The sequence below is a fragment of the Tachypleus tridentatus genome, chromosome 13 (genome assembly GCF_004210375.1).
Source record: "Tachypleus tridentatus isolate NWPU-2018 chromosome 13, ASM421037v1, whole genome shotgun sequence".
In the NCBI taxonomy this organism is placed as follows: Eukaryota; Metazoa; Arthropoda; class Merostomata; order Xiphosura; family Limulidae; genus Tachypleus; species Tachypleus tridentatus.
In genome coordinates this window covers 151,602,272-151,625,981 of record NC_134837.1, presented here as the reverse complement: position 1 = coordinate 151,625,981, position 23,710 = coordinate 151,602,272, and the positions used below count along the sequence as shown (strand labels likewise).

At 32.2% G+C, this 23,710-nt stretch overlaps 2 protein-coding genes across 4 annotated transcripts in view; one reads left to right on the top strand and one right to left on the bottom strand.

Moving 5' to 3' along the window:
- Positions 1 to 10,840, top strand: part of mRpL21 (mitochondrial ribosomal protein L21) — a 28,083-nt gene extending 17,243 nt beyond the window's left edge. Inside the window, exons 4-6 of one of the 2 annotated variants that reach the window (XM_076484099.1) lie at positions 2,599 to 2,651; positions 3,103 to 3,206; positions 10,515 to 10,840. In XM_076484099.1, coding sequence (XP_076340214.1) covers positions 2,599 to 2,651; positions 3,103 to 3,206; positions 10,515 to 10,621 — 264 coding nt within the window. In that variant the 3' untranslated portion in view covers positions 10,622 to 10,840. The remainder of the gene's footprint in view (positions 1 to 2,598; positions 2,652 to 3,102; positions 3,207 to 10,514) is intronic. The other variant, XM_076484100.1, reaches the window with a different exon arrangement.
- Positions 10,841 to 15,085: 4,245 nt separating this feature from the next.
- RpL36A (ribosomal protein L36A) lies at positions 15,086 to 23,205 on the bottom strand. Of its 2 annotated transcripts, none has more exons than XM_076484098.1 (5): positions 23,073 to 23,205; positions 18,725 to 18,833; positions 17,763 to 17,830; positions 15,607 to 15,723; positions 15,086 to 15,155 (listed from the first exon to the last, which is right to left on the bottom strand). In XM_076484098.1, the coding sequence occupies exons 1-5, from the start codon at positions 23,073 to 23,075 to the stop codon at positions 15,135 to 15,137; spliced, it is 318 nt and encodes a 105-aa protein (XP_076340213.1). In that variant the 5' UTR covers positions 23,076 to 23,205; the 3' UTR covers positions 15,086 to 15,134. The 2 variants fall into 2 exon arrangements, with proteins under 2 accessions (XP_076340213.1, XP_076340212.1); XM_076484097.1 differs by lacking the exon at positions 23,073 to 23,205 and adding an exon at positions 22,650 to 22,781.
- Between the last annotated feature and the right edge of the window lie 505 nt (positions 23,206 to 23,710).

Genomic DNA, 23,710 nt, shown 5'->3' with positions numbered 1-23,710 from the left:
TGCCAAGGCTGGTGTGGAAGAACTTGAATGGCCTACACAGATCCCTAACTTCAACCCCATTGAACACCTTTGGATGAATTGGAATGCCAAATGCAAACCAGGCCTTTTTGTTCACCATCAGTGTTTGACCTCACTGATGCTCTTGTGGTTGAGTAGGAGCGAATCCTTGCAGCCACGTTCCAAAATCTAGTTAAACCCTACCCAGAAGAGTGGAGGCTGTTATAACAGCAAAGGGGGAACCAACTCCATATTAATGCTCATGGTTTTGAAATGAGATGTTCAACAAGCACTTATGGGTGTGATGGTTGGATGTCCACATACTTTCGGCCATGAAGTGTATGTGCCTATACCTGTCACTACAGGTCTCAATCCATCTCTATAATTCATAGGAATACCATGCATGCTCCATGCATGGAAACCAGTTGGTCTTAAAGTAAGGTATTCATTGTCTGTAAGCAGAATTCCCTTCTTTAATATCTGTGTATTCTCTAGTTTCAGTTAGCTCTTTGTCCAGTTCCATAAATTTGTGGTTACTACTAATAATAACATTATTTCTATAATCTGTTTTATGTGATAAAACTATACAGTCACTGTTTTTATCACTACTTTTTTTAAAACTATGAATTCTTGCATATTTATATTAGTGAATATCATTGAAAGAGGTCAGACCTATACCATTAATCTATGTTCTTTAGTTTTTCTTTTGTAATTTGTTTTGTCAGTTGTTCATAACTCATTAAAGAATCCAGTTAAATTTTTGGAAGGATGATAAAGTTTAGACTACAGGTCAACACCCATTTTTCTATATGATTTAAATTATAATTAATTAGACTAAAAATTACCCTAATTGAATGATTTATAAAAGTTTCATTGTTATGTTTGCTTAAATTATTTATTTTTTTAAGTGATTATTTCTTCATTATTTAAAGTTTTATTATTGTGTATACTTGTCCAATTAATAAGATGGTTATAATTTATACTCTTCAAAAAAAGAAACGCAAAAGGCAAAATATGAGACAAATTGTTAATAAGTTTATTCCGGGTAGTTCTGTATGACATGTGTGAAACTTTGCACATTCACTGCTGAACATCCAAAGTCTGCAAAGGCGAAGTCCACGCTCACTGGTTGAAGTTTAACGTCACTCAACGTCAAAAACAAGTATGCCCCCCATGAGCATCAATAAGTGCTTGGCATCTCCTGCCCATGGAAGCGATGAGATGACGAATCACATCCTGTGAAATGGCTATCCACTCAGCCTGCAAAGCTGCTGCAAGCTGAGGTAGAGTCTGCGGTTGAGGTTGTCGCCGTCGCAGACGTCGGTCCAACTCGTCCCAAAGATGTTCGATGGGGTTTAAATCTGGTGATCTGGAGGGCCAGGGAAGAACATTGATGTTGTGGTGTCTCAAGAAGACAGTGGTGAGTCGGGCTGTGTGAGGACGGGCTTTGTCATGTTGAAAAACGTCGTTGACGTTCACCATGATGGGTTGCACATGGGGCCTAAGAATCTCGTCGACGGTTGCGTGCGGTCTGATCGGAAATCCTACGCAGCCCTGGTATGGTTGAGGCAGTAGACGTCACAGTGGTGGTCCTATCCCGAAGGTGACATAACCGGATGTAGCGATCTTGTGCGGGCATGGTCACACGAGGTGTGCCAGATCGTGGATGGTCACGAGTTGACCCATGTCGTTGGTGACGATTCCATTGCCTTGTGATGGTGCTTGGGTGGACATTCACAGTTCTGGCAACATCTGATCGAGATTCGCCTGCTTCCAAGCGACCAATGGCATTGTTGCGTTGTGCTTCAGTCAGTCTTGGCGTAACTGTATTGCGTGTCGGTGGCTTAACACTGAGCTATGGAAACCGAGAACCCGTCACTTTTATAGGGATTTTGCACATGTTGCACTTGCAGAACATGCAGATCTCTCAAACAAATTTATTGGACACGCATGTTTTGGCGAAAAATCTGATGTTTTCCTCCGTTTTCAAAGTGCACAACTTTTATTGTCATTTCGGTCTGACAATCAGCGCCTTAACACGTGTAACATCACATACTCTGAGCTTGTAACGTTATTACATATATTTCTCTTTAAAATAACAAAAATATCCCTTTTGTGTTTCATGTTTTGAAGAGTATATATGGCTAACAAGAAAAAAAAAAGGGAAGACTACAATACAACATTAGTAAAACAAAAACAAAAAACCAACTAGGCTAGCTGAAGCCTTAATTCAGCTGTAGGAAGTTAGTCTTTCATGACCCAATTATATTCAGTTGTTCTTATTAATGTAATCAATCAAATCAAACCTTTTTGATCTATACCAGTACACCACAAACTAAAATTTATCATGAACCTTGCACTAATACACCATTATTTAAGCAAATGAAAAAAAAGAAGACGTCCAATACGTATATGTGTGTGTGTGTGTGCGTGTATGTATATATCAATTAATAAACCTTAAAGAAGGGAGCTAATGTTATATTCTACCTAACTTATAATAATGAGCTTGTTTTTATTTTAATGTCTTTTCATTTTATGTGTGAATGTGCCATTTTGTTTAAATGCACTTGTATACATTTTGAAAACCTTTTGTTTTAACAGGTTCTTCTAGTTGGTGGTAAAGACTTTACCTTAGTTGGTCGTCCCTTGTTAAAGTAAGTTTCAACAGCAAAGAAGCTGTTATTTATACTGTAATAAACATACAAGCAAATATATTACATTCCATAAATGAGTTACTTCTGAATGCCCTGATAAAATAAGCAATGAATGAAGTTATGACGTATTTTTCATTTTCAATTAAAATAAGACGGTTTGTATTGTTTTAAATAATAAATATTTATGAATGTGATAAAAAGTATAAATGTAAAGCACTAAGTAGTTTTCCTGCTTTTTCAACAAGTTGTTTGTCTGTAGATAGTTTCTCAGATTTATTTTTTTTAATAAATTATTTACACTGGCATAAAAGCTGTGAACTAAAGGTGCCATAATTTTTCTGTAAGTAACTGAGTTATAATGAAGTTACTGTTTTATGGTGTGTCAAAGTATTTTAAAAACTTTATAAACAGCAAATAAAGGCATGATTAAATAATAAGTATTAATTTTTAGGTCTGATATGGTTCGTGTAGAAGCCACAGTTATTGAAAAGACATTGTCACATGTAGTGACACATTTTAAACTCATTCCTCGTAAAAATTCAAGAAGGATGAACTGTAAGTTGTACAGAAAATACTAAACGTGCACTTGTATTTATTAAAAACCACTGACTGATAAACCAAGATATAAAAATTTAGAATACTTAGCATAGAATATTTCAGTTATTGATTATGAATTTTGAAATCAGACTAAAGACATCTAATATATTGCAAAGTTGTTTTTTTTAATTTTTCAAATAAAAATACAGATAAACAATTAGAACTTTTGGTTCTTAATGTCACTAAATGCCTTTTTGGCTTGTGTTGTACAATTATATCCTGAATCCTTGTTTATTTTTTTATGTTGGAAAGTCTGTGACTTGTTTATGTTGTTAAAGAAGTAGAAACAATTACTTAGTTAACTGAGAAGATACCAGATACAAAGCTCTTTAAGATAGAAATTTTTCTTGCAAAAACATAATTATTTGACTCTCTTGCTATAGGTTGGTCAAAGTGTGAATGTCACAAGTTTTTAAAAGTTCACTGGAATACTTTATTATCATTATACGTGAATAAACTTGGCATAAAAAATAGTTAAATAAAATGTTAATACTATATAACTTATATAAATATTATATATTAATCTCCCCTGGTATGAGAATTGTCACATTTACTCCCTAGGCCTTCCCTCTTTTCTAGTTTATTTATTAACCCTCTGAAAGGTCAAAGTCAGTCAAGACAACCAAGCCCATAGTGAGAGGGTTAATGTAGAAGTTTTAATGGAACTACTAAAATGTATATTTTGTAGAAAATGAACTTATCTTTTAACATGTACCTGTTACATGATTATTGAATCTTGAATAAGAATTGTGCAGTTTTGCTCAATTTAAAGCCATTATTCTTATTTTATATACATTTTTTAATATGAGCACTATCTGAAAAGAGTTATAATTTATTATTACATGATGTGATAAGTATTAAAAGATGATGATAATAATGTTCAAAACTGGCACTAGTTATTTTGTCATGAGAACTGAAGTGTCACTATTTCATCCTTTGTAATGTTTTGAAGTGTTTAAACCCTTTGTCTTGTAATGCAAGAGCAGAAAGTGAAAAGATAACCACTGAACAAGTTTGCACTAATTTTGTGCATACACATGTATCAGCCAGTGAAACTACAGCTTGTTTAGTAAAGTAACAATGATAATTACACATTACAAATTACATTATCCAATGAAATTTTGCCAAGAAAGTACTCATCTACCTACTGTCTCACTCCAAGCACAAACCCAAGTATTTGTTATGTATGGTATTGTCATTCTGGCTGGATCCCCCTGAACAGAGAGTGAATATGACTTCTCTCTTGAAAAACACAAGCATAGCAGCAGTAAATTGAATAGACTGATAAGATTCAGGAGCTAGCTGGTGGTGAATTCATTAACTTGATTGGACTCATCAAGTCTGATTTTGTTGATCTGTCTTCCAAATTTGTTAAATGTATGCTGATCTGTTTGGGAATTCTTCTCATTAAATGCCTAACTTATCCAACATCCTTCTGTCTCCAGTTCTGGGTTTCGCAAGTAATTTGCTGTGAATAGAACTTGTTCTGCCTTAATGGTGGTCATATGAATCACCTAGACTTGATATATAATCATATCCCTCCTCCTACATGGAAATATTTTGTAGAGGAACAACAGTGTTATCATCCCGGGTCTCAAATTGCAGGTATGTATTTATCACATCAAGTACTAAATATACATTCCAGAGACAGTTATAGCATGCTCAGACAGTAGCTGTTTGTAAAACCAACAATGGTTCTATCCATTGTTGGGTAAGTTGTGGAAGTTCTTTATCCACATTTTGCTAATGAATGAAATAATGATGCAATGTTGAAAACATTCCTAAATAAATAAAACTGTATGATGTAGTTGTGGATAAAGGATTCAGGGATTCACTGGATTTCTATTGTGAACTTGGTGTGGAAACCTAGATGACATTGTTCCTGCAAAAGAATACAATCTTTCATGTCTTCTCACTAACATTGGGTGGTGGAAGCAATACATGATTTCATGAAACAGAGATGTCAACTATTCCTAATTTGGCAGAATTATTCCATTATTTAACAAGATAGAACTGTTACAATTATATCCTTTATATTCAAGTTTTTGTCAATTTGATATAGCACAATCTATTAAACTTGTTATAGGGATAAAATGAAAATGTTATCGTATAAACTTTTGTGCTTGACCAGCTATATTCAAACCAGACTAAAACATAACAAATATCAAATTATACTGATTGTTGACCCATTTAAAGTGAAATAACAATATTAGTTTTGTTGGAAATATGTTTAAATGAGAGGCAATTACCCAGAAAATCATGCAAAAAAAAATATTCCATATCAAAACATATGTTAACCTCACAACAAAGAAATTGAAAATTAGACAAAAACAGTCATAGATTATTAAGTAATACCCATAAAGTAAAGATAAAAATAAGAAAAAATAAACAGTCACAAAAATTGCAATATAAGTATCCTCACACAGAACGTTGGTATATTGGGACATAAACCCTAACACTAAATACCATAAAAATAATGAATATAGGGGAAGGGATACTACAAAAGAATGAGTATTAAGTAATTCTAAGAACTTGTATGATGAATCTTATAATGTGTCAACTGCACTGCATTTCCAGTGTTAATGAGGCATTTTAAAATATCAGTATCAGGGTTCTTCAGGTTGGCTAGAATATGATGGGCGTAGAAGTGGTGTAGGTGCTTCTTATAAGTGTAAAGGTAAAAGATATCCATAAAGTAAACTGAAGGTGAAAAAAACATTAACACAGCAGTTACAAGAGACATCCTTATAATAAATTCTTGCCATGACGGTGTTGCAGAATTTAAGTCTGAATAAACTTCCAATTGGTTGTACATTAAATTCTCCAAAATAAGTGAAATCCATGTGCTTTGTATGCCTTACTTTTTAGGTTTCAGTGTTGCTAATGGCTGCAAATATTAAATTATTTTAATTTTTCTGCTCATATTCAAATTTCTTTTTAGCTGAAACTCCAATTTCAGCTCAATTAGGGTTTGCAACTTCACATAAAATACTGAAAATTACTAGCCATCCTGTTTATCAAAATGAGTGTTCTTTACAACTGCCTTCATACAGAATTTGGCAGGTTATACTGTCAGTGCATAATACATGTTCAAACTGGTACTCCAACAAGATGTAGGGTTCAAAAGTTAACCTTTTGAAGTAGATTTCTGTATTTTCAGTTTACCTTATTTAGGATCTGAACATCCACCCACGCATTTGCCATGTGTGGCAACCTGTTAAGCAGAGGAGAGGATCCTGGTGGTTGACTGGTGTCTGGGGCACTGCAACATATCACTTTGGCCTTGAGTTCCTGTAAATGGGTGGCTCTTCAGGGTCAGTCAGCTGGTCCTGTTAGGCTGGAATGAACTGAGTTCAATTATTGGGCAATCTCAACAGGTGTTGTGGACACTGCAACTGATGCTGGTGTTTAGATACAGGGCTCATGAAGCCATGACATTGATGCAGTGTTTTTGTTTAGACTTGTAGTGTATCTTCTCATTGGACTTCATGGTGAGTAGGGTCAGTTGACACTGAATCATTTGCCTTTTATTATGGTTCTTTCTATGAAAAAAATAAACAGTTCCTTGGTAAATAGTCATGTCTTGAATACCCTGACCAGTAATCTTCATCTCATCTTGATCCTGTACTTAGTTTTTGAATTTTTCAGTTCTTGTCAGATAAACCTTTAGGACAAATACATGTGTAAAAATGGCTCGTTTGAGTTGAGCCGTTTTTACATATATATTTTTCTCTACAAGTGAGTTTTCTCGACATTACTGATTACTCTTTAGGACAAATGTTTCCCTTTTTTTATTCAGAAGGTATTAGAGGGGTTAACTGGCTCTCCAAAGTTTGTCAATAAGCTACATTCTAGAAACATCTTGGTGTAAATATCTACACCAACACACTCCAAACTCCTTCTGAATTCACAGGCCATAGGGGAATATATTCTTTGAGGTTATTCCTCATGTTATTTTGAATTCCTCATGAGGAGCTATTGTTGAGAGGGATCTGAAAAACCTTCCTAAGTCAGAGATCCACACTGGTTTGTCTTGCCAAGGTGTTTCTACAGTTCAGTGTATCTCTGCTCATAAAGATGGAATTACCCTGCCTACCAATGTTCTTATTTTGACATTTACATCTCTACATTTGTCTGCTTCTTTTAAAGCAGGTTAACTTAATTGTAAGTTATAGCAACATATTCCTACCCATCCCCAGTGCTTTCAGCATCACCAATTTGGTCATTCAAAGGCATCTTTTCATGGTTGTGTGATGTGTGCTCATTCTGGTGGCAAAGATCATAATGCCTTCAAGTATCAACTGAACCCTTATTGCATTAACTGCAATGGTACCCATTTCTCTTACTTCTGTTCTTAAGTATGTAGAGGAGAAAGAAGTACAGTGTTTGAAAACTGTCAATAACATTTCATACCTTGAGGCTTGGAAGTTAGTTCCCTGCTACTAGTTAGACATATGCTGCTGCATTGTGCTCTGCTACATTGGGTGTGCAAAGGAACTTGAGGTTCTTCAGGAAGGTGTCTTGAATGTCATGCCTTTGAGTATTAAGATAAATGCTATCACTTAACTTCCTCCTCCTGTTGCAAATGACCTCTATGTCAATGACTTTCATGCTTCTTCTCATTATTTGAATGTGATGTTTACTGAGTAGTTATACTGCTGTCACTCACTTGATGAAGTGGACCCACAGCAAATAGTTTTACCATTTTTCTTTCTCCAAACCTGTTTGCATGCACTTTTGCCACCAATGGGGTTTATACCTTGATGCTGAGCTCTGTCTGAGTGATGTTATTCTTCTCATAGTCCCTGAGTCTTCTATTTGATCATAAGATAACTTTCATTCCTCACATAAAGCAGCTGTATGAAGGCACTTTATGTCCTCTTGTGGATTGGATTCATGTTCTGTGCTCAAGATCTGTCATCAACTTTGAAGGTGCTGGTCCCTATTTACCATTTGGAGTTTTGGCTCTGCATGAGTCTTTTCACATTTCTCTAGTCTGAAGTTTGTACACTGAGTCTCACATACTCCATCTTCACTTCTGCCAATTGCAACATTCTCTGTGGTATGCTATAAAGCTTCAGTCCTTATCACAAATATCCTACCTTTCTTCCTAAGTGGGCTATGTGTTTTTGAAATAGATGGTGTGCCATTTCTACCTGTTGCCTTTGTTTCCAGGCACAACTAGCAGAATTGGGTTTATCATTCAGTGACATTACTGTCCCCAGCTATCAGTTCATTCTGCTGTGGTTTATTACCATCCCCAGATATGACCTTTCCTTGAATCATCTGCTGAAGGTGAATACTGACAATTGGAAGTACCGGCTTCTCTTTGCCAAACATTGTTTGAACCATTCTTCCAGTCCCATTCATTTGGATAGTTAAAATAAGATGACTGTGGCCTCTGCCATGGTTTGTTGTGGTTGCTAACAGGATTCCCTCTACAGTTTCTGTGTTCACTGTCAATTTGTATGCCATTTTTCTTGCCCTTAATTACGTGGAAGCTATGCAGTATGCCAGTTGTACTATTTACACTGACTCTTTTAGCTTTCTACTGGCTCTAGAATCTCCTACCATTAGTTCTTACACTGTTTTTCACAATACTGAATAACAATGGACCTTTTTTTTCATCTCCCATTACTATTCAGTTTTTTCTAGATATGTGGCTATATTGGTAATCGTGGGAATGAGCTTGCTGACACTACAGCTAAGTACATCTACTGTTGTGCCATACCTTTCCCACATATGGACTCCTGTCCTGTATTCAAGGCTTGGCTTTGCCAATTTGGGGTGAACAATTTCATAACAAGCGTTTCTAGCTCAAACCTTCTACTAAGAAGTGCAATGCACATATATGGAAATGGTGATCTCCTTTACATGCATCTCACCATGTCCTCCATTATCTGTTTTCTCAAAAAGAGACCCTAATTACTGTTCAAAGATTTAGTTTTGTAATTTATTAGTAATTTAAACCTAAAACTACCACTACTCACACACTTTGAATGTTAGTTATGTTAAAGAGATGCATATCTGTTAAGTAAATCCACCCTAAACTAATCATCTACATGTGGTGAAAACTAAATATTACAGAAAAAGCATAATGCACTTTATATACTTCCCTCTGAAGAAAACATAAAGGAGTTCTCATAATTTTATGTCCAGTGATTTTTATTAAAAAACCCAATTAACTGTTATTTATAATAAAAAAAATGTTGTGGCTGTTGTGTATAATTATATAACAAAATGACATAATCTGAATATCTACAAAAGATATGTGCATAAAGATATCACATGCTTAAAAAACTAATATTATTACAACCTCCAAATGGACATACCAAAAGTACTTTTTAATACCTTGTATTTGGGGTATGATCAAATCAAGTTATATATTTCCGTGATAGATTTTAGATTCTAATCTTTTTATTTATTCAAAAATTTGTGATCATTATTTTGAAAATAAACAGTCATAAAGGAGAACACAATTATGGTGACATGTTATTTTGAATATTTTTATATGTGAAAAAGTAATGGGGCAATTGGCTCATAAAATTTCAAAACACAAATGTTTACTAATTGCAAAAAAGGCTTGATGTTTATTTTATTGCTTTGAAATATATCTGCTGGTGACATACTACTTTAACAACCTATCATTGTTTTTTCACTTATTAACTACACAAAAATTGACATAAATTCAACATATTATATATGTTTTGATAGCTTTGTCCATCATCTATCATTTAGAAATTATTATATATTAGTGTAATGTACATACTAGAACACAGGCAACATGAAATTGGACACTTGCCTGTGTCTTAAGAAATGCTTAATAAAAATGTAATTTAACAGTAAAAGAAAGTGAAAATAGTAAAATCACAAAAATACACAGAGTTAGATAAAGTTTCAAATTATTTTGTGACATCTGAAAATCAAACTAGTTGCTTTTGAGTACCTTGCAAGATTAGGTAATCTGGGCTAAGGCAACAGACTTGTATGAAAATGTAACAGTTTATCAGCTCCATCTCTGAGCTAGAATTACCGTTCAATTCTAAGAGAAGCTCAGACTCTTATGTGACTAATGCACATAATCATAGGTGAAATAAAAATTAAAATATAGCACAAGGGAAATTAGATATCATAGTGGTATGCATAAACATTTTACTGAAAACATTTAGTGACAAAAGCTGTGTTGCAAAATGTATGTTTCTTGAATATTTGTTAATTATTTTGTGGCCTTTTTTAGTTGTACTAATTGATTTATTGTTTTGTTAGTTTACAGATTTCCCCTGACCATGCTGAGAATCAACAGTATTGAAATTATGACTTGTGATATTAACAGCATGTCTAGTATAGAAGGAATTCAAGATAGAATTTTTTGACATTTTCCATTGATGTGGTTTTCCATGCAGTACTGTTCTGACAAAATATCACTAGTACAGTATTTAACAGCATAATGTAAAAAAATTGGCACCATGCTACCTTTTAATAAGTCAGTTATATACTTCATGTAATAGTGTAAGCAGTTGTTTAAATTAAGTATGAGTTTTAAAAGTTGCATACTATCCTTTTGTCAAAATAAAAGGCAACTGAAAAATTAAGTAGATGTCTACTCATGCTAAGAATGTCTGTACAAATTAATAATATCCAGCTATTGAAAAGTAAGATACTTTTTTTTTTCTTGCAAGGAAAATAATTTTTAACTTTTAAATAATGTTTTGCAAGAGACTTGGGTCTTTGCAGTTCTTACACAAAAGTAATGTTCTTAAAATTAATATGTGGTAATAATTGTTAATGGTTCTAAGTTTTATGCAGGAATAACTGTTAGCTTAGACATTATATGGAAATTGAAAATTTTGTAGTGGGAGGACAATTTTGAGCAGGGGTCTAGAGGTAACCTAGATTGCAATATATATAAAATAATGAAAACAGCTATACAAAGTACATATTTTTTATATTGTATAGGTCAAAAAGTAGCAAATGGTACTAAACATGGAGGGGCAGATATTTCTCATCCATGTCTGCAGACCCAAAGTATTGTGATAGTTTCCAGGATTATATTTAACCTGTACAATTTGCTTTGAAATATCTTTAAAAATACATTTTTTTTACTCTTATGATTCACATTAGTGAACAGCCTATATTTAAGATATTAACAGGATAAAAAATCAACTGTTTGCAATGAGGTTTGGTGATTCAATATTCCATGATGGAAAGCTTTTAGTATTCAGCCTTGGAGGTAACATTATTGTACACACAACTAAAAGAAATTTTTTACTTTGTTCAATAGATAGAAAGAATTATGATTTATAATTGTTATTGTTTTTCATGCATAGTCAGGTGAAAGGTTTATTTTCAAATATGATTTATTTCTAATAAATTTCAATGCAGCCTATTAAAGGCAGTGCAGAATATTGGGTACCTTAGAACTACAGAATGTAACAAAATGTTTAGAAGCAGACAGTAAACTCATGAAGAACAGTCACAACAAATAAGTGGAAATTGGGTAAGCAAGAACTGAGACTTATACTGGAGGTCCAAAAGGTTTAGAACCACAGGCACTGCAACAAGTTTTAAAGAATGTTTCTACATGCTATCATAGTAATTTGAAACACATTTAGATTAACTCAATATCTTCTCATGCTTTGACTGTAGCATGATCAGTTGCATATAACAAAATATCTTGGTAATAAATAAATCCACATATAACAAATGTTGGTCAAACTCAAGGACCAGAGAAGCTGTTAAACATATGTGATTTGCAGTTTTTATTTCAGATATGTGACTGATCATGCTACAGTCAAAGCATGAGAAGATATTGAGTTATCTATGTGTTTCAAATTACTAGATACATGTAAAATATTTTGTTATATGCAATCTGGATAAAAGTTTCATGCCACCAACAGAAAGAAGTTTATGTAAAGAACTACTCCAAGACTGGACAATGTGAAACATATTTAACTGACCTAGTTCTAACAATTTACATTCATATTACTCTCTCCAATACTTAAGTGTTTTATTTATAATTTTTTTTCTAATATACTTATTGGAATCTCTTCAACACTCAGAAAATAAAATAGCTTAACTTTTAACTAGATTTTTATTGTGATATACTAGATGAAGTAAACATTTCAACTTGTATGAACTGTGATTGGTGAAAGTTCTCTACAGCCATTGAGGCTGAAATTTTGTAGAAGTACAGAAGGGCTTTCTTTTTTATATTCTCAAATCCATGGTTTTTGTATTCCTAACTTCTGATGTTGGAACTAAAACCCTAATCACAGAATTTTTTTTGGCTTTTAATTTGCTATTCTGAAACAAAGCAAGACCATAAATGTTGTTCCTGGATTATGATTGACTATTTTTCACATACAAATAAGGTGTTGCATGAGCACACTATCAACTTGTACATTGTCTTACTCAGTTTTTGTAATTTGATATGTCCATATCTGAATCTTTGAGGTGCCTAGAACACAAGCTGCTTCATTCCATACACCTCCATTTTATAGGGCTCAAGTTCAATGTTTTTATTTCATTAACTTCACCTTCTCAATGTGGCACGAAATATCAAGGTAGTGCACCCTGTAGTTGGTGAGTTTTCAAGAACCTGATGATTGAACAGCTTCTGCTTCCTGGTGGTAATATGAATTACTTATTTTCTCTTTCATTCTTGTTATATGATGATAAAAGCTTGAAATGTATTTCCAATTAAGTGTGTCCAGTTGCCCCAAGTTTCTTCATGGTCTTAGTGATGATCAAATTCATTTAGTTGTTTCAGCCTCCAAAATCTTATTACTGTGGTTGGTTAAATAATACGGAATGTAGTTTTCTATGACATTTTATTCTCCATGGTTATTATCAACTGAATTTTATATATTTTAGAATATGCAATTATTTTATGAGCCCAGACTTAAAACACCTTGTATTTGAAGAAATGAAAATACTAATCTGATAATATACACACACACACAACTGAAGAGGAGACATAATCCTGTAGGTTTCTTTTTCCAAACTCTTGTTGCTCAATCTTGATTCTTGTGTAGCATGCCTGTCAAGAATCCATACCCTTGCAACACCAGTTTTAGTTTACATTAATCCCATTACCTCTTTTGAAACATCTACTCTTTACAAGTAGCTGTTTTGCAGTTTCCTAAAAGATAAGCTAGATTAACTTATGAAGTAGCTTAAATGTTGTCATATTCTAGTAGATAATCTTCCATAGCCATCAATCAATCTCACTAGAGTAGCTTCAACAGCTAAGCCTTTAAAATTCTGCTTCTTGTTCTTCAGCTCTTCTATAGATTGTTTAATGATTATCACCAGAGAAAATCTTCTGTTGAAAATGCATTTTAGGTTACTTGCATCAGGTTGAATCAGATCTAACATTTACACCCTTCATACCAAAGAACTATGGTAACATATTCTTCAGTTGTACCAGAAAACAAGTCACACCCTTTGCATTAACAGGTGTTAAAAATACTAAGTTTTGTCAGGTTTTTTTTTCTAATTAGGCCTGGGTTTATACTTTCAAAAATGAAAAAGTGCTACATCACCCTAAAACATTTAAGAATTGCTGATTTAGAAATAATTATTTTCACTAACCAGTTTCCACCCCCTTTCTCCAAAGTGGGTATTCTGAATTACCATAACACACATGAATTTGAATGTTTTGAATTAAAGTTACCTTGGAAAACCTTTCAATCCAGGCTAAACATGATTTATCACAAATGCAACTTTAAAAGAATTTGAATTGTGGTTGGAAAGCAGAACTCTTATAAAATCTGCATCATCACATGGAAGAGTGAAGAATTATGGTATGTGATGCATGCTGAGTAATGTATAAAAGACATCCAGAATTAAGCAACTCCTGTCAACAGCACAAGAACAACATAAAAATCTACAGTATTTCAGAAGTACCAGTTTCAAATTTATTTTAATTTTAAGAATGCAAAATTATGTAATATGTGCACCAGGTAAGAAAGTGTACTCTAGGTTAGAGTATATACTGTAAGAGTATAAATACACACAAACATTTTTTAGTTTAGAGTAATCTTAAATTGATTCCAAGAACACAAGTGATTGAAAACTCAATATTTCATGCCAAACTATGAAAATAATGGACCTTGCACTGATATGGTTTTCCAACGTTACACAGAATACAACCCTAACTTCATACCAAAGTTCACGTCTAAAATAATTTTTGAAACATTTATATGAACCGGGTTACAATTTTGTGAAAGAAATTTGTTTTAATTTTCATCCCTTTAACACAACGAACTTAGTTAATGTTTACTATAATTAAATGGTTAGTTAAAGACTCCTAACAGCACCACCTACAGAACTTATAGTGAAAATGCACTCTTCCTATAACTTTATAACTTCCAGATCAACAAATGCAGTAAGGTCATTTGAAACTGTTTTTACATTAATAGTTTATAACACATTAAGGTTAAATTGGAAAATGGGTGAAAATATCAATTACTTTCTAGAGTATTTTACAAATTCTATTCTAAAAGTGTTGTAATTTTTTTAAACAATGGATTCAAGACAGTAATATCATTAGAACTTTCTCCTGTCATCAACTAGTTTGCCCAATCATCTCTAAAAACGATTTTCACATATTTGTCAGTTATGGATTAAAAAGTTAGCAAATGAAGCAGAATATAATAAAAAATTATCTTTTTAAAATGAAAGTTACCAAAATATTTCACTATTTAGGATGGAAAACTTGTTTCTTGGAAATAATCTAATGCATAAATATTTTTATTCTTAAAAGTATTCAATATATTATCAGTGTAATCCTGATTTTCCTTTGTTGTTAGAAATAAACACAACCACATCACAACTATTACTCAGAATGTTTATTAAACAAAACAATATTGGGAAGATGTCATCTTAAAACTGGATCATCTGGCCCTGAAAAGAAAAATTAGTTGCTTAAAATATTTTCACATATTAAAAAATATGTTTAATTTCACTTCCTTACATAAAACTATCAACACACAACACAAAGTGTAAGATTGAAAAAGCTTAAAGACTATCTCTGCATTATGTGCACATGATAAACAGCACAAAGTTGACTGTAGTAATAAGACTGTTTCTTATAGAAAAAAAAACGTTGAACATAATAATAATCACTTATTTTAAAGAAATAAAACTATCATTAACAAAACAGTACATTATACAAGATGTTACAGTATGTAGTAATAAATAAAAATTTAGTACAATATAAAACAGTTTATAATGTAAACTTAATTTTACATCCTGTCAGCATACCATTTTAATTTGTAATTAGGCTAGAGTAGAGAGTAAACAAAACTATAACTGTGCCTAACTACATAACAATGAACATTAGGTTTCAACAAACCTTTCTCTTCTTATCACCACCTATCTCAAAGTGTTTACACCTCTTGATTGGAAGCTGTTTCCTACACTTGCACTCTGAACATTCCATTCGTAGTACAATTTTTTTTGTTGTTTTTGCCTATATAGAAGCAAAATATATATTATACATTCATGCTACAAATGCATATGTTATTTATGAATTTTGTTTTTCAAATAACCCCAATCTTGTGAATTATCACAATGATTAGTTAGTTTTGAATGAATAAAGGTAACATTTAAGAGCAAACAAATTTATAGACCATTAAAAACATAGTTTAAGTAATAAGAATAAGTTTCAAGAGCCTGAAGCTATGATTTTTATGCATTTAAAGAAAGATAGAGCACTTAATTCTATATATCAACTGGATACTTCATAAGCACTCCTGTGTCAAACACTTCAAGCATTCTCAGATGAAAAATGAAGCTAGTTCCCACAATATATTAAATTATATGATACTGGTTTTAAAAAAAAGTAGAAATTCAATAAGGTTACAAGTTAGTCTGCATGTAAGATAATAGGCAACAAAAAGTATCTGTGGAAACTTTCAAAATGGGCATAAAAGTAAGTGCTCATCTGACAAGTGTTATTTTAAAAGATAATTTCTGTATACAACTGTTAAGTTCTCTGTCTACAAAGAAAACACCAATGAGGGAACATCTTTCACTAAAAAAACTGACTTGAACAAAGCCATGCAAAGGTTAAATCAAATGCTTTACAGCTGTTTGATAACTAGCCTGAACATTGCTCACTGTAATTTAATTGTTAGAAAAGTGCCAGGCAGTCTGATTAACCATTTTACACAGTTTCCATAGTACAGACACGACAATGACATTTATGAAAAAAAGAGGAAAAGGTATATAGCCTGGCGACACAGCGCGGCGCAACCGAGCCTGACTAGGGGTGGGGCAAGGGGTAAAACTAAAACACTACTAAAATATGAATTATTAGCTACAATTTTATATTATATTAATTCGTATAATACAAACAATGAGTAGCTTAATTAAATATTTGAATGTAGCTCACTGAAACCCTTATGATATACAGGGTAAAGGATGTCTGTTGACATTCTAGTAATGAAACAAGGTGACACTGTTTAAAAAATATTGGTAGTAATTGTTAAACACCATACCTGTAAAAGTATTCAACACTGGAATACTCTAGCAACAAAACAAAGCAACACTGATACAGTGGTATTGACTAATGAATGCTGTAATAATAAAATGGTGCAGAACAATGCAACATGGGGATCCACAGTGAATCCAAATTACCCATTTTTCTTCTTTCTAGAATGACTTCAAATTGTAATATGAAACATTTGATTATCCTAAACAGCTTTAGACTCATAACAGTACAAAGTTATTTATACTTAAACATTGTTTTATTGTCCTTTGTACCATAATTACTATTCCTGTTATTGTAAGTTAGAAAGTGCTTGGAAAAAGTGCAACTCATGTTCACTATTAAACTGTTACAACAAGTACATCCCATGAAAACATTGTTACTGATTTCACCCAATATAAGCTTAACTAACAAAAAAAACTTCCTATTGTGACATTTTAGTTATTTTTCTAATAGATAATTCATACAGAAAACCAAAGATCACTTAAGTCTTTTTTTTGTTTCTGCTTTTGAATGTTATTTCACTTTACTTTTCATTGTAGAAACAGTAGTACTGCACTAAATTGTTTATCTAATTAAATAATGCAACAATGAATACAGAACAATAAAAAAGGATACATTGTTTCATAGTTATTACAATTTTTCTAACTATATGTGACAAGACCCATTAAAACTTCAACTAAGCTCATCAATGTGTTTTTCATGGGAATCAATCTTGAACTGAGAGAAAAACTGACAATTTTCTTTACAGAAATCAATGAAATATAATAAAGCATTTGACAAAAGAAAAATTTTGGCTTTCTACTAGTTATAAATAACTGAAAGACAGAGAGAAATATTGGTAGTTTCTGAAACATAGGACATAAGATGAATCTGGTTGTCTATTTCATGGCTCTGTCACAAAACAAGATTGATGGCTATGAAAATAATGCTTTACCTAATTGATCACAATATTACAGTAATTTATTACACTTCTTTTCTTGATGCAGTTCACTATGTTTCTTAGTTAGAAATCTCACCTTTTTTCTAAAAATAGGCTTTGTCTGTCCACCATAACCCTGCTGCTTCCTGTCATATCGACGTTTACCTAAACAATAAAAATCTGACATTACTTTATGCTATACAATGAAGTAAAATTCCTTTTACATGATTAACTATCCAAATAATGTAATTGTTTTCTTTTTGAAAATCAGCTAAATAATTAGGAGCACTGTCGACTGTTTACTTTGGTAAGTCCATTGAAAATATGTACTATAGGGGTTGAATACATTATATTAAAACAATCTGAACCTCATCACATTCAATTATGCTCTATCTAATGACCATGCATCTTAACAGTTTCTACTACCAAAAAAACTGTCAAAGCTGTCATGTCCAAAGCACACTACTCTTACCAGCTAACTTTTCATAATATGTATGCTTTTCTAAGTCCCACTTTAGCAGTTCAATCATACACACAATTCCATAGGTCCTGCATGCAATAACTTTACTTCCATATAGAATATTTCATGAATACTACTTTATTCTCCAGTTACTTGATGCATATAACAACTTAACAGATGTTAAGTCAGCAGTCTGTATACCTTTTACAGAAAGCAGGCCTTTGGATTATGCTACAAACCTGTTGTCATGAGACACGCAAATGTTTTTTTTCCACTGAACTTTACATCCATAAATTTCATCTGTTGAAACACCATACTTTGTTTGCCATGACTGAGGTTCAAATTGTTACATATTTCTTTATGGAATGGATGGTCTTTGTTCCTCCACATGATCCATATTCCTTTGTTTTCTAATACCTCAATTTCAGGAGAAAAGAACTCAAGAATATTTCCTGAATTATTTGTTTTCTTAGAATCTCCTTGTGTCAAGGATTTATTACTATTTTATTTCATAAAAAACATACATCTACCCATGATTTTCTAAACCATTTGCCTATGTACAATGTTCTAATCTTTTTATGAAATCAAAATCTACTTACCTTGTGCATAGATTGAATCCTTTCCTTTTTTATACTGGGTTACTTTATGGACAGTGTGCTTCTTGCACTTGCCCTTACAAAACGTACGTCTGGTTTTTGGTACATTCACCTTAAGAAAGAAACAAGAATATATTTATTTCCAATACTTTACTCTTTATTTTTATCTTAGCTATATACCAAACCAAGTGTTCTACAAAACTAAACACCTTTAAGTTATGTTTAGTTACTCCAAAAAAATCAAACTTAACACAAATATTTTTGCAATAGTTAAATACTAATTTTAATACCATATGCAACAAGCTAATTTAGTATTAATTCTTACATTAAGTAGTTGGCCTATCTTAAATATCTCTGGAACAAGATTAACAACTTACTTCAACCATACTGGGGTCCTTTATACCAGTTACTTTCAAGTTGAAGTTTTAACAAACACTGAAAATTAATATTACATATTGTAAAAAAAATTTCATTTAGGATATAAAATCACCTATGCCAAGTTTGATATAGAGATGCATCTACAACCATAACCCATGGATCATGTATGAGTGTTTGCTTTAGAATAAAATAAAACCATATTGGGTTATCTGCTCTATCCACTGTGGAAAATCAAACCCTTAATTTTAGTTAGGGATGAGTCAATATAAGTAGTAAGAACAGTCTATTCTATGTTGATAATAACAAGAAATATTTGTGGTGCATGTTAACTAAATAATAAGCATCATACAAAGTTTATATGAACAGTAGCTTTTTCTACATAAGTATTATACTCAATGCTTGTCTGTATAAAATAAATTTCAGTTGGCAAAGCTATGTACAAGTAACATGGTAATTTTAATTGCCTGTGACTACAATCACAGATCCATTTGACATAAACCACCTTGTGTTACACCTATCTGCAATCATGTTATACTTGCTTGTCCAAACACATGACTAAAGCATTAAACATTAATACACACATTAATTGTTAAATAAACAATTTAAAGTTATTTCTAGTAGCTAAAGTAATTCAAAAATTTTGAGTTTTAAAATTAACTGTTCAAGTTTCCCAGCACCCATATTTCAGTTACATTGCATAAATTACCCAACAAAAATAAACTTGGAAATATGACACTGAATGATCTAATGCCCTTAACTGCTTTAACAATACAAAATGTCACATGATTCTTAACCCTCAAACACCTGAAACATTGTAGGTTACGGCATCAATTGATGCTGGCTGTCGTTTAAGGGTTAAAGATCTTTGGGTAATGGAATGTTTTAATTATAATAACATGTAGTGTGTGTGTTTTTTTATTTCAATGGGCCATGTTTGCTGTAGAAAATGTACTGGCATGAAATCAACACTTAATAAATCAGCAAAACTAATAAAAACCACTGAACAAATAATGAAGTTGTGACCCTGATCACTTAATAAGGATTCCTATACTACTCAGTCCAAGACATCTAAACAATTACTTTGCCACAGATAACCAATAAATTGAAACTGCATAATTGATAACTAGTATCTGTTAAGCTATAACTAAGGTTCTCCAGCAGAATAAAAACATATCTTGCAGAAACTAACTCAGTGAGGCTGTAATGAAAGATATAGGTTGGCTTTCAACAGTATTTACTTGCAAATTTACACAGTGTCGTTGGTGACTATACATATGATTAACAGTTACTTTAAAATACATCTATCCTAACCTTACATAGTTCATACAAATCTAAACATTTATCTTTGTAAGACCCCTTTTACATCTGGCAGACTCACTTTAACAAGATCACCTTATACAAACAAGGCTCCTGCTAGCATGAAAGGTCACACACACACACACGTTCCACAATTATTTTGTGGACATTAAGTCAGAATTTTTTAAGCTCACTAAATAATGAATTTCACAATGTAATCCCAATAACAAATTCAATATGTAGTTTAGTTATTTTTGTTTTAAATAGATTTAATGAATAATATAAGTTACTTACTTAATAGTAATTACACTGATTAAATGCAATAAGCACGATACATGAAACTTCATATGTGACAATTCTGCCAGCACCAACCAAGTACAAAAGTCATAGAGAAGAGAGATAATTATTTCCTCTGTGATTTATTATTCTACATTTTAAGAAAAATAAGTAACAATTTATTTCTAAATAGTAATAATCTATATACAAAATGTATAATAATTGAAATGTGACTGTATATTGCATAAAAAATAGCCACTAAAACACAGCCAAGACAGGAAGGACTAAAGGTCAGTTTTATATTACTGGATACATAACCTGAGTGCACATGCACTTCATCAATGCAAGTTATGTAATGTTAGGTAGGCATGACAAGAAGGTCAGTGTAATAAAAATTAAATATGTACCATTATGAAACTTAAGTTATTTAGACTGAACATCTGTATTTGTGTTATAATATGTAGTAATTTGACCATTTGAGATTTTGGGGACAAATTTTTTTTAAATTATAACATGAAATCAGTTTGCACTCATAGTAGTAATGAAAGAGACTTATTTTCAGAAACAAAATTTCAGTAAACATATTTCATTAAAAAATCTGGTTTTCTGAATGAAGTATTTGTAATCTTCACTAAAAGTATACCAAAGTTTGTGCAGATACACATGCTATATCAGAATATATAGTACAAATACTTAATGTATGAAAGTGTATAGACTAACTCGTGCATATTTTACCAAGCTCATAACTAGAAGGGTTAATTTGTATTTTATGTCAGGCTATGTAAGAATGTGGCTAAATGGTAATGACAGCACCCATGTTTCCTATAGACTACACAGCATCTATTACAAGATTTTGTTGATTTTTTTTTTTAGTGTGAAACTAATAAGGCAAGATAACATAATCCTGATAAATACTTCAGTTGAACACTCACATGCATAAATTTATCATGATACTGATAATTGAAATGAGAATTGTTAACATGTTGAAAATGAACTATGAAAGTAATGTTGTAACTTCAAATGTATTCATAACATAAACTAAACTACAACATGACATATATCAAACTGTTGTAAAGTCAACTTATAGTCCAACTTTCCAATTCACACATTGACACACTGTTCATTTAAATTGGACACTTCTCTATATATCATTTTATGAGTTAAGTAATATGCACCAAAAAATTTTGTTGTGTGACTTTTTGTCTTTGAATTTCATGTATAGCTACTCGAGGGCTATCTGCACTTGTCTCTAATTTAGCAGTGTAAGACTAGAGGGAAGGTAGCTACTCATCACTACCGACTACCAACTCTTGGGCTACTTTTTTACCAACAAATAGTGGGTTTGACCGTAACTTTACAAAGCCCCCGTGGCTGAAGAGGTGAGCATGTTTGGTGCAACAGTGTTGCAAACCTGCCACCCTCAGTTTACGAGTTGCATGCCTTAACCCATCTGGCCATGCCGGGCCTGTGTGACTGATTCTACAAATTCAATGGCTACAAATAATAAACCATCTTAGTTTTGTTTGTGTTTTCAAACAGAAAATGCTTCTGTATCCAATGGAACCACTCAGACTAAAGTACAGTATGAAGTTACTGTTTGATGTATCACTGATCATTAATGGTTCAGTCATTTGTAAATGACATCCCATTTTTTTTAATTCACTCACTATCACATGGCAAAGGGAAAATGTAACAATCATTATGCCTTTTAAAACCAGTTTTTAACTAGAAGTTGCCTTGAAATAAGCCATGCAAACATGGAATGTAGTAATTAATTATGTGGTGTACAATAATTAATATTTTGTTTGTAAAAGACGTATATGTTAACAACTGTGACTGTTTTCACACATTTCTGTAGCTAGAAAGTACAATTCCCCGAAAATCTCTACTTCTATAGTTTATGAACATCTCCAGCGCCAGTAAGATCAAGAAATAAGTGTCCTAAGAGTGATATCGTATAAAAAACATGGATATAAACCTTATCATGATGCACACAGCAGTGAGTGGAAAATTCACAAGCAAATACGTCTAAGAGATCCACAATGTTGATCAAAGTATTCAGAGCCTTTGCACAGTACACACATAAAAGAAACATTTCAACAGCGCTATTTACACCACACAATAAAAATAAACACTTCATATTTACAAAGCTAACTCAACAAGAGTATCATTAAAACTAGGACCTTAGGCCTAATTCAACCTAAACAGTATGCGTAAGTTTCAATTACACCATAAAGAATCTGTCAAAAACCTTAAATACTTCTTACTAAAACCCGTAATAACACATTTAAACAAATATTCAAAACTAATTTGATCTTTACTATTTATAAAATACATTATTAAAGTTTCATCGAAACAGATGATTTTTGCTTCCCAAAAATCCCCAACGAACACTACTCACCATCCTCCTTTCTTAACGTAGCGAAAAAAAGACTGTTTCATCGTAGCACCGTCTGGAGGCGAACGACAATGTTTTTCACTTTATTATTAGTTTTCTGACATACATGTGTATTTTGTTATTTTTTAATCGGAACAAAATATTCTACTTTGATAATCAAAATTTTCTTTTATAGATTCTCTAAATTAACATTTATTTGATTCTAAGGATTTTAATAATAAAATTGGTCCCGACGGTACAATATCCGGAAACATAAATATACAAAATTTTATCCCTAAAAACACACTTATTTGGTTTTCCTTAATATTTCATTCACACATAAAAAGTATAGACGTCGAGTATCGTTACTCTTTTAAAATTGAAATAAGGAAAGTGAAAGGAAGTAAACTTCATTACTTGAATAACAACTATCATTTTCTACTTCCATGTAAGAATGCGTTTGGAAAAGGCCCACTTGAGATTGATTATCCTGTATCAATGCATTTTGTAAATTTCATAAAACATTTTTAAACTTTTGTAAATTTGTATATAGATCAAAATACAATAAATAATTTCTATACATTTTAACAAGTTATATCAGACCAAAAGGCATAACAAGATGCTAACGTAGGCATAACTGACTTTAAGTGTTCTTAAGAAAT